Source organism: Ornithodoros turicata, chromosome 2 (assembly GCF_037126465.1).
Source record: "Ornithodoros turicata isolate Travis chromosome 2, ASM3712646v1, whole genome shotgun sequence".
Lineage (NCBI taxonomy): Eukaryota > Metazoa > Arthropoda > Arachnida > Ixodida > Argasidae > Ornithodoros > Ornithodoros turicata.
Genome location: NC_088202.1, coordinates 1,635,206 through 1,647,712, shown reverse-complemented (window position 1 = coordinate 1,647,712; position 12,507 = coordinate 1,635,206). Strand labels below are relative to the sequence as shown.

General features: G+C 46.5%; 1 protein-coding gene across 1 annotated transcript in view; it reads left to right on the top strand.

Moving 5' to 3' along the window:
- The window catches only part of LOC135382999 (uncharacterized), a 131,409-nt gene that overhangs the window by 98,884 nt on the left and 20,018 nt on the right, over positions 1 to 12,507 (top strand). Inside the window, exons 6-7 of the mRNA XM_064612650.1 lie at positions 2,969 to 3,062; positions 11,612 to 11,764. Coding sequence (XP_064468720.1) covers positions 2,969 to 3,062; positions 11,612 to 11,764 — 247 coding nt within the window. The remainder of the gene's footprint in view (positions 1 to 2,968; positions 3,063 to 11,611; positions 11,765 to 12,507) is intronic.

Genomic DNA, 12,507 nt, shown 5'->3' with positions numbered 1-12,507 from the left:
CCGGAGACACCATTCCTGTCACTTCCAACAGGACACCCTTGTGGTCGGAAATGTCAGTTGTTTCGATGGTTTTAACGTCCCTTACTTTCTGTGCCATTCGACTTGATATATATATATATATATATATATTCTGTCGATTCTGCTTTCCCCTTTTTTATTGAGGCGGGTGAAATCCGTTCCTCCTCCACTTGCTATTGTCCACACATCTTGTAATTGGAATTTTTGTACTGCCCACTCCAAGTGTCTAGCATCACTACTGTTGGAATGTTTTCCTGATTATGTAAATCTAGTATCAGTTACGCAGTTAAAGTACCCACCAAGTATAAAATTGTGAGCCCCAATAAAATACGGAAGTTCATCCTTATAGAACTCCTCCAATTATTTTGCTCTATTTGGCCCATACATGTTAATTATTCTAAGTACTCCTCCTCCGTGAGCTATGTCCACTGCCAATCCCAGTATCCCATCGATGTCTTTTTCGAATTGAAGTACTCTTATGCTCCTTGGTTGTGGGAAAATAATTCCAACCCGTTTTGAGTTGTGCGTTCCATAACTCCAGTAGGACTTTGTGTTAAATATTTTATCGTATTTAATTACTTCTTGTTGTTTGTGTCAATGCATCTCTTGAATTAGGGTACAGTTAACTTCCAAAAATTTCGATAGTTCAATTACTTCATTTTGTTTCGGTTTACTTCTAAATCCTCTTGCATTAAATGTCAGGAATTTGAATGTCATAATGGAGTGGAGTGGAGGAGACTCAACTGCCTGACACGGTAATAGCTTAAACAACTTTGTCTTGAATATCAACTTTCGCCTTTCTGCCAGCTTGCCAGCCTTTTTGCCTTCCTAGATACCCTTCTCCTTTTCAAAGCCATACCACGACCCTTCTTATCAACATCCTCGCTTTCTTGTCCCTCACTTTTCTCTGATACCATCGTGTGGAAGCTTTCTCCACTGTCAGAATATGTAACTTGTGACACTGAAGACCCGCTAAAGGCTGTGCTTGTTACATAGGAAGCATCGTCCGGGCTTGCTTCCTCTTCAACATTGCCATTTCCAGCCTCTGACCCTCGCTTTTCTTCCGTTCCTTCACCCTTACTTTCATCATTTGCGCTTCCCTCCACCTCCTTGCTGACCTTCATTTCTTCCCCTAAACCTTTTTCTCCTGCCTTCTGCTGCTTATCACAGTCCCCTATTTCTCCCTCTTTCTTCCCACTGAAAACTTTTCATTTTAACTTCACCATCGCTCTCTAGGATTGTGGTATCCAACTTGTTTGCTTCCTCTATAACCTCCTGCTGCACTTCCTGCCGTTCTGTACTTTCCAAACGTGGAAGGTTGTCCTCTGACACCCATGGCGTACTCTTTGGCTCAACCACGCCTCCCCAAGCCGATGGCCTTATATCTGCCAGGACGTTCCCCTTTCTTGCGAGATCACTTTTACATTTCCCACACTCCACCTCGTAGCAAGACAAACACCAGCGGCATCTATAAGCCTTACAATCACGAGCTAGGTAATCAGTTGTATCACACTTCGCACATCTCTGTGTGACCCCATGATACAGACACTCAATTCTGACACCCCTCACCGTCAAAAAATTTGGGAGGTCCTCATTAAGCTCCATGATCACCAATCTTGTTCCAGTTTCGCAGTCTTCATGCTCTCCACCATATTTTTCTCTTTGAGTCTTAATCACTAATTCATACTGCCTTACCTCTTTCTCCAAGTCGGTATCCAGATAATCGATGGGGTATCGAAATGCAGTTATCCTTCGCATTTTCGCTCCCAAATAATATGTTTCTACCCGTTTTCCACCAATCACTACACCTCCCTCTTCCTTCAGTAACCTGAAACCCTCCATATCATTCATAACTACCTCATAGAAGCCATAAGTATGATTCTGTGCACCGCGGACTCTGCCGGGGGCTACCTTCTTACACGCGTCAAAAACATCCTTCCCGAAGTGCCCCTGAGGGGCTCTTACCTTAAAAACCTGGATGCGGTCATCCTGGCTCTCATCCATTGCTCTCCCGGCGTCTCAACCTACGAGACTCGGCTACACCCTGTAAGCCGCTCAGCGCTTGAAACTCACATTTGAAAAATCACACACACACAACTAACAAAAGGATACAAAATGCAAAATGAACAATTTCTTGTGAAGGTTTTTAAGCCTAACAACGGAGCTCTCACAGAACACGTCCACACGCGCCGACGATGACGACCATGACACTCGCTTCAATTTCAATTGTTGACAGATTCGCGACACGGTTAGCTCATGGCACTGTAGCTCTTGCTAAGGGCGACGGCGACTGAGGTGATTCTGCCGCGACGCACAAACGTTACGGTGTGTTGTCGTACGAACAGAAACGTGATTGTTCTAGTGCGCTCAGTATCGGAAGGTGCGACATCGTCGACGTAAACAGGTCGCAGTTGCCCAGAACTGTTTTCGGTTTCGGGATTGTTAAAGAAAAAGCAATACAGCGATTGCAGTGGAGTGTTTTCCACATTTGGATATTACAAGTTACAAGTTTTCCGATTAACATAAAGTTTCCACGGTTTCGCATTCACTTCTGGGTCCCTCAAAGTGAATGCCTCGAAGTCACGTCGGTACATCGTGCAGCGCCTCCAAGGCCGTGCCGCTCGGTAGAGGACTGTTTTCAGGGACTGCGCAGCCATACGACATCGTACAGACGACATATTTTCCATAGCTCCTGGTGACAAACTACTTGATGAAATAACCGAGCTTTTGAGCAATTGTGAAGGCCACTTCCTTGCCCGCTTAAGACTTCCATGTGAGGAAGGAATTGACCGTTACTATTGGACAGAAGTTCCGTAATTCATGAAGCAGTCTTAAAAGTGTGCAAATATTCGACACGTTTAACTGTAATCGCTGCAATCACAACCATGGTGTACTACCGCCAGTAAATCCCTCGATTTGTAAAGAATACTGTTCTCTGTGCCATTTCCAGGATGAGGCTTGAACTGACCGGTGAAGGTCTGTCGACGTCATTCGCAGATGTCCATGCACCAGATGGGGTCGACATCGACAAGAACACGACTTGGGTAATGTACACCACACGAAGAAGCTACCAAAGTTCTTGTGTTCAGCTATGCACGCCACAGGTGCCCATTGTCTTGAATGTTCCGCTGTACTCACATTGTTCGGGTATTTCTATTCACTTGGGAAAGCATCATCAATGAGCGTGCTCGAACATTGTTTTACAAAAGACTGAGCGCTCCACACGAATGCAACCAAGTAAATGTAGTTAACACTCGCATCGTACTCGTTAGAATTTTCATTGTGCCTTATGCACACACCTTGCACTACAACAAGTTCTTTCGCGATCCTACTGATGTCATAACAATACAAGCGCTAGGGCTGACTGAGTATATGGGATGCACTTTGAGGTCGGAGGAATGAGCTTTTATTTGAAGTAAGAAGCACTGTATAATTTGGACCAGCGAAACACAAAAATGAGTGTATTTTGAACCGGCGCAAAAACGTAAGGACTGAGTTTTTACGTAAACGTATCTTGAGCAAAAACAGTATTCACTTAATACTTCGTAATACTCCCACTGGGCACTGACAATAATAGCGTCGCGGAGTAGGAGAGGCCATTCAACACTCTCGATTACGTGTAGGCGGATTCGGTATCGATGGGCTCCCACGTATAGCTTATTGCTTCTTTGAGCGCTTGACGGGTGCCCAGATGTTTTACAATGGGTTTAGCACTATGAGCTGGGAAAGGCAGGGCCGTGATTTCGTTAACCTCTCTCTTTCCAGCAACATACCAGTTGATAGTGGAGCGGTGTGGTGTCCTTTTCATATTGCCCTTGTCTACCGTAGCTTCGTAGTCTAAGATGTCATACCAACTGGGCCATTCTGCGTTGTTAATCAGTATTATTTTGTTGACCCCCGCTCATGCTCGGATGTAGTCGCTCATGTGTATTTTAGCATTGTCTTGCATGACGACGTCAGCGACGAAGGAGCTCGAGAAGGTGACCTTGGAGGACGGTCTGATATACTGCAGGGTCCATTCTCCACTTGACGGAAGCGACCTAAAGCACGCAGGTGCTCTAGAAGGCGCCCCAAACGTTTCGAATGGTAAAGCGGGCCTTTGCGCAAATCCCTCCAGTAGTGACCGGATCCGCGAGGACCGTGCAGATTACCCTTCCTCTCATCGCTGAAGATCACATGAGACTTTAGAAAGATACCAGTTCCCGTGGCATAGTGGTTACGATGATTGCTTTCCACGCCGAGACTCGGAGGTGACATGGGTTCGAATCCTGTCACCGGATGTGCTGTTTGAGGTTTTCTCTGGGTTTTCCGAAGACTTTCCAGACGAATGTCGTGCATACTATCTCCCCTGTCCCCCACTCCTTCCTGTTGTCCTCTCTCCGTCTGTCTACCTCTGTACGCCGCTCATAGCCACAGTTGCTTCGCGGCGCTAACACGGAATTTTAAAAAAATCCCTACGGGAAGATGCCATGCCTTCGTCCAGTTGTTGTGGAGGGATAGTGTCGAAAGTGACTGCATTTTATTGGCCACATGCGAGTGGGCATCTTGTTCGGATCAGTGAGCACTCTTTATGGCAGCAATGATGATTTAGTGGACGACATTTTTCTTACGGTGAAAGGCCCTCCAGATCGTCCCCTTGGAGAAGGTGAGGCCTATTTTTGGTTTCACCTGGTCGGCAGCTATGGTGCTCTTGGAGACGTGTTGTCCGAATGACACACACCGACTGTGCCGCCGAAGACTGAGCCGGGCTGTATGAAGGGCACGGACTTGGCCTTGCTCGTTCACGTCAAACGGCGTCCACGGGCAACTTTTGCGTACGTACACCGATGATCGACGTGTAAGACCAAGTGCCTGCTGTCATACTTCCCATTTTAATTGCTACATTTCTGTTAGTCATCACCATAACTGTCCATATTACTTTGCACCGGTTCAAATGTTGAAAGCTTCTGAAAAATGTGCACGAGAAAGAGTTATAAAAAATGTAGTACCATTTCCTGCGGGTTTCAACCATTCTGAATCAGATAACCCTGCTCTCAAAAAGTGAATCCGCGCGTGACACGCGGCTCCCCCACTTTGAGAGGTGTCCCAGTAAGGAATTAGTAGTGGAGACTTTGCTAGTTAGTTCATGACTCAACTAGGAAAAGGGGCGCACGGATAGACGGGACGGACAACGAGAACTACTGTCACTGGTGTTTCATGCTTCTTTGTCACGTTTATACGTGCGCCCTCTTTACAGTTGTGTCCTTACATTTATGCACGACACTGTACAACTATTCTGAACTGGCTTTGAAATCTGGGCAAGTGCCAGGAGATTATATAAACAAAACCTCATGATCTCAAAATGGTATTCCGTGCGTACGACGTGTGGTCAGTGCACGACCATGTAAGCTCATTGTGCAAGCTGAAGCAAAACGCAACAAACACGCGGACAGTCGACGTAGGACATTTCTCGTGACCTGCTTCACTTCACTCACCCCACTTCTTTCGTTTACGTGATTCTATCCAACTAGCTCGTATAAGAGGCTTTTCCGGCACATGACTGTGATTTTACCGCAAGCGGAGTGGAGTTATGGCAAGAAGTGAAGCCAAGACGTCCGTACCGAAGGAATCGTTCAGATTTATTGACAAAACGAAAAGGTAAAGTCGGTGGCGGATGCAAGGCGCGAGGTCACGAAGCCAGCGGTGACTCATCTTCCTTTACAGGGGTGGTTACAAAACTGGCGGTGTAGAACATGGCTGTGTTCAATAGAGTCTACACATAATAAATTTGCACTAGTTCATGTTCAGTTGCGATAACGGAAGAAGTTTTTCTAAAAGATACACAATGACTCACAAGAAACATGCCTGTGGTGAACGAGTTGCGTCCGCATGGTCCAGGAACGTCTATCACATCTGAGTCACGAGTCACCACTTGTTATATGACGTCAAGGCAGTTGATTGGCTAAGCAATTGTTTCGTCGAGAGTCATGCCTGGCGCTCTGGTCGACTTCAATGGAAGCGGTGCCGGCATGTGCCTCACAGGATCTGAGGAAAACCCAATGAAAACACCTGCCAGTACAGATCATGCGTCACGAAGGTCTCCTGTCAGTTCTTTGTGGAAGGCAGTTACCTCAACAGCGATACATCATTGTCTTGTGGGTGATGAGTATTTATAGCTAAGGGGTTCTAAACACTTAGCCCGAAGTTCAAGGTGTACAGCAAAAAGGGTAGTAAACAGATACAATATGAGCACTGCGAATACCGATAGTTATCCGTCTGGGAACGCTGGGCATTTACACTAGTGAGGACCTGCGGGATACGTGTTCACAAGAACAAGTAAGAATGGCCGACGATCTCACTCCTCGGACGTCATCTTTCGCTGCCCCATCTTCAAAACTAGTGGTCCCCGCTCCTCTATTGCCATTGACGAGCGACCTGCCTCCTGCTGTGGCGGCACGTTGTTCGTGACGAGATTCGGATGCTTGGGCCGGCTTCAGAGAAAAATGTGTCGTTCTGAAAACAGAACTTGACCGCATAACGCGATGAAAGCCAGCTATTGCTCGGAATGATACCATTATCACACCTCATTGATAGAATCCGCGGGACGTTTGCGTCATTGTGATCACTAACATATCCGCATCAGTTTGGAAAAAGGGTGTACGCCCTCTTTCGAATATATCAAGGAATAGAACGATGTCATTCGAGATTATGGTTGGCTATTGCGACCGTGCTAGTGCGCTACAGATGCGATAGTGCGACATTGCCTGCGATAGTCGTGACGTTGCCTGTCTGAGCGTGGCCGACTACTGCAAGGAGTTGCATCACCACTGCTTTAAGACTACTCTTTGTGTTGAAGCAGTTCAGCAGGACGGGTAGGTGCAGTAGGCGAATGTGAGGCACAGTGAGACGAAAAAGTTTGTCATATTTTTTTTTCTCATTTTTGTACAGGCAAGAAAACTGTCTCGTTAATTTTACCGATTAGAAGAAATGTTGTTTTATACGCATACAAAATAAACGTTATTTTTGAAGAGATACTGCAAACGTATTTTTATTCGCGATGTATTATTTTCGGGAATTTCGCGACCCCTAAAAAATTGTAGTCGCAAACATACAGCCCGACGTATTTGTCCACGAAAAGAGACAGCCCTGGAATCGCGAAATTCAATACTCGTGAAGAAGTTCGCAAATGAGTGAATGCGCGAAAATTAGTACATCGCGAATAAAAATACGCTTACAGTACTCAGACAGATTGCAAAAATACAGTCTTGTAACTGTGTGCCCCGGACTCGCTCAGAGTGTTACAACAAGTGGGGGAGTATGATACGAGCATACAACGAATTAATTGATGCAAAGCCAACTTGGAACGTGTAGCAGGGCTCCATGCGTCTGCTGGCGAAAACGCATCGTGGTGTAGGCAAGACGTCGGCAATATCGCTCCCATTTAGCAGTGCCATACCAGGAACGGCGGGAGCGCAAACAAATTCGATCTTTTCTTGCATTGCCTCAGAAAACTAGCTTGGTATTCCCCTGTCAAAAACTCGACTTTATGTTGTACTATACGTAACCCTGGAGTACACTGTTCTAGTTCGCCCTATGTGCTCCCGCAACACCGTGCCCCGTCACCCAGCTATTGAGATGCACGTATCAACACGTGGCTAAGCACGAGCAAGCAGCTCCAGGTAGCAAGCCTAAATTGGCCCAATATTGGATCAATGTGAGCTGCCAGGTTGGCTAATACTCGTCCCATATGGGACGCCAATATTGGTCCAACATGAAAAGCGCAACCAGGCTACCTACTGAACCAATATTGGTGAGGGAGGAGGAGTGTCGTTGGGAGGAACCCGAGAGGTCTGCCTGCCTGATTAGGCGGCATGTTTCTCGGGAAGGGAAAGGTGGTGGAGAGGAGGAGAGGAAAGGATGAAGTGGAAGACCGAGCGGAATCCGCTCGGGGGGAGGATAGCTGCGTCCATGGGCCGACTTCAGGGGAACTGTGCCGGCATACGCCTATTACACATCTGAGGGAAACCCAGGAAAAACCCCAGACGGCACAGCCGGCCCGCGGATTCGAACCGCGGGCCGGTCTCCCAGTCTCCAAGCGCACGCGTTACCGCTGCGCCACCGGAGCTGGTACCAATATTGGCTGCCTGTATTACGCCAGTTTTTCTGTGATAACGCCAACGATGAGTCCGTGTAATACTAAAGCATTATCCGGTACAATATCTACTACTAACAGTAATAATATTTATGTCGTCTTTTTCTTTTCGTTTTCTGTTGCTCTTTTAGTTGATCCACGGTGCATTGCGTTACAAAAACAACAATGCCTCGTCCTAAAAACATAGATCAGATGAAAGTTGAAAGAAGGAAGTCACTGAAAAGGTTAGCCAGCTGCAGGACTCGGACCCACATTTTCCGAATTATCGGTGCCGTACTCTACCAATTCAGCTAAGCTAACAGAATCCGGTATTCCTGAAGATGAACTTCGAGTCCTACAGCTGGCTAGCCTTTTCAGTGATTTCCTTCTTTCATCGTTGATTTGTTCTTAGGCACTCCGCATTGCCAACTCTACGTGTTCGTCCTCGTCTGTGTTCCAACCTCAGAAGATCAATGTCCATCGTGAAAGAACAAATGCCGTGCCCTTCTTGCTCAGGTCTCCAGGGAATACCAAATACTCTCCAAGGAATACCAATTGTAGGAGAAATCTTCTCGGAAACAGCACCGCAAGCGATGCTGCCCCGGCGACCGTTTGATAGGCCGCGCATTCAAAGACACGGCCCACACAGGATCGAACCGCGTTGTCAAGGGGGCCCCTCTCCAGTATAGCATCCATTTCGGTTTTCTCCGTCTCTCACCCCACCGTCTCTCGCGCCCTTTTTTCATTTTCTCTACTCTTGCGTGCGCAGCATGAACCAAGAGATAAGTGAAGTTGATAAGCAAAAACGAAAAAAGAAATGCAACTTGGTTACTGTGAAAGATGAAAGTCACTGAAAAGGTTAGCTAGCTGTAGGACTCGAACCAACATCTTCCAGGGCTCTCATCTAACACACCTCCCCAGGGACTTCCGATGGCGCGTCATCTGAATCTGAACTGAACTGAATCTGAACAAATCGGCCACTCTCTCACACTCATCCTCCTTTCACTCTTATATTTTTGCTCACTCATACACACATTCATACGACGGGATCGACGCAAGCGGCAACTGTTGAACAAGAGAGAACTGATGTTCTCAGTCTGGAACAATATAGAAAGGACAAATACATACAAAGGCTCAAATTGCCTAAGAAATTAACGATGAAAGATGAAAGTCACTGAAAAGGACTCCAAGGTTGTTCCAGCCTCAGAACATCAGTTCTCTCATGTTCAAAAGTTGCCGCTTGCGTCGATCCCGTCATATGAATGTGTGTATGAGTGAGCAAAAATGTAAGAGTGAAACGAGGATGAGTGTGAGAGAGTGGCTGGTTTGTCCCTTCAGATGACGCGCTTTAGGAAGTCACTAGGGATGTGTGTTAGCTTAGCTCAATTGGTAGATCCCTGGACCGGTAATCCAGAAGATGTGGGTGGTTCAAGTCCTACAGCTGGCTAACCTTTTCAGTGGCTTTCATCTTTCATCGCTAATTTCTTAGGCAATTTGAGGCTTTGTATGCGTTTGTCCTTTCTATGTTGTTCCAGCCTCAGAACATCAGTTCTCTCATGTTCAACAGTTGCCGCTTGCGTCGATCTCGTCCTATGAATGTGTGTATGAGTGAGCAAAAATGTAAGAGTGAAAGGAGGATGAGTGTGAGAGTGGCTGGTTTGTCCCTTCAGATGACGCGCCTTTGGAAGTCCCTGGGGAGGTGTGTTAGCTTAGCTTGATTGGTAGAGCCCGGGACTGGAAATCCAGAAGATGTGGGTTCGAATCCTACAGCTGGCTAACCTTTTCAGTGACTTTCGTCTTTCATCGTTAATTTCTTAGGCAATTTGAGACTTTGTATACATTTGTGCTTTCTATGTTGTTCCAGCCTCAGAACATCTGTTCTCTCATTGGTTACTGCCTTCCTTAATTTGTGCTCATAAATACTGGACAATGCGTTGTCCGACTCAACTTTGCACTTTTCTTGAAATTGCATTCGTTTCTTTTTCTGTTTGCATCATCCTGCGGCAGGAGTAAAAATGAAATACAGAAAGTACAAAATAAAGAGAGGCGATAGCATTGTTTGGCTTCAGTACGAGGGACCGGCTCCCATTTGCCTTCCTTCACCGCTTACGCGGATTCGAAGGGAGACCACACTCTTAATTTTTTTACTCCCTTTTAGGTGTAATCCGGTGGTGTCATAACTCACCCCCTAAAGGGTGTATGGGAACACCTCTAGGAGAGGTTACACCCTCCAGAAAAAGAGTGTTTTCTGTTCGACCAAAAACACCCTTTTGGGTGTACGTGAACACCCTGCACAGGATTACACCCTCCAAAAAAAGGGTGGTTGCGCATGTACGCAGCACGAAATGTCAGTTTTCTGAGCTGCCAGCAGCTGCAAGCTGTAAATCCGTGTGACAGCACAAAGAGCGAAATGTTGTAGAATTGCACTCCCCAATTTCAATTGCAAATTTCAGACAAGTACGCCGCAAGCAGTACAATGTACACTCTAAAGTTTAAACCCAGTGACGGATAGGTGCCGTTTGATCAACTGGCACATTTCTCAAAAAATGTGCCAGATGACTTCCAGAGGACCGCGGTACCTTCGAAATCTGCAGGTGCTCTGTGCCCCCTGAAACAACTGGTACGACATCCCTGCTGACGCTGATCCGTATTGCCGTCACTGAACCAATATGGGCCCAGTATTGTGTGCTGCCTGGGGCATGTCATCTTTTAATTCTGATTCGGAGTGATTACGCTTTCATCAAGGATTCAAGTCACTATTGTAGTATACCGCAATGAAATGTCGACAAACTTTTTTTTCCTCGTCGAAATACGTCCGCCAATACGACTTGCTTACCGATTTCCGATTGCTTTCTGATTTGGGTGAACTGATGACGATGTCACGCTGTTTGGCAGACACAATAACAGTTTCGCCTTTCTAACGTTCCCAACTGAGGCAGATATCGGCAATCTGACATTCTGTCTCATGCGGTCATGCCTCACTGTGCCTCACGTTCCCCTACCGGTGTCAGTACGTCACATATGTTGTAATCCCAAGCAGCACAATGTACTGAAAGTCGAGTGCAATAGGGGTGGACGGTATGTGTCTTATCAATGTTCCTTAGTTTCAAGAGTCTGTTCAAGGTATTCCACCTACCCGTCCACCCCTATTGCACTCGACTTTCAGTACATTGTGCTGCTTGGGAAAGGAAAGCACCCTAGATTTCAGTGAAGGTCAAGGTCGGAATCATGGCCGAAGGTGCTGTTAACCTTCTACTGTGTTGAGAGGTGATGTTTGCTGAGACTGCATATTGATATGGAGTCTCAGTTCCAGATTCGCCTCTCGATTTCGATTACCTATGTGCAAGGCAGGGATGGTGCTGTAGATGGCAAGCTGTTCACACTGTCACAACGACAACGTGCAGTGGTGGTTAGGGACATCAAATTGCAACAACGGCCAATTATCGTATATCCATTCTTCCATTTGTTTATAATCATTTTCAGCGGACATTTGACCTAATCTTCGAGGTGCGAGGTGGGAATCTTTACTACACCTGCGACGGTCAGCCGGGAGAATTCATCAAAGCGGTAGGAGCTACAGAAGGTGCGGTCAGGATCAATCTGAAGGACAACTTTCACGTGATCAACGTAATATCGGTGAGTGGCCACACATCAACCAAGAAACGCGAGGAAGCTACCTATTCCGCCGAAAAGTGAAGTTATTCGGCTTACAATGTAGTCTCGGGATGAAAACAACTAGACGAATTGATGATAGCTCGCTCATCAAGGAGTCCGTGGCCCGAAGGAGCAGCCCTGGCATGCTCTTTTAGCCACACACACTAATTTTTTTACACCTATGCTAGTGTAAGAAGGGTGTATTTTGATATATACACCCAGATCAAACCTATATTGCACCCCTTCGAAGCTGATCCTCTCAGAGATGGGTGTGAATTCGGTGCACATCTACATGTTGTCTTAAAGAGGCTGAGAAACCAAATGCAACCCACTAAATGCATGGCATAGTTTCATACGTTATAGACCATGTAGCCGACACGCGAAGTCCCATATTCATCACTTGAACGATTTTGTTACTGTTGAGTTTTTAAAATGTCTTTTTTCTTTTTTTCAAGCCACCGTCGACGGTGGCGCCAAATAACACTGAGAGACATTGGCAGACGAACAGGAAGTGACGTTTTTGGTGTGCGCCCTTGCCCGAAGTTCCCGAGGGTCACCGTGCCGAACCCGGTCCGGCGGCGGTCTCCCGGTTTACAACAGCTTACGTTGTCATGGAAACGGAAAATAATGCGCTTCCTGTCTCAAACATGAGACGTCATTCCGAAAACGGTCGGCGAGGTTAAAGGAAGACTCCGCACCAAAAACGTGTTGAGGTAACAATGCGA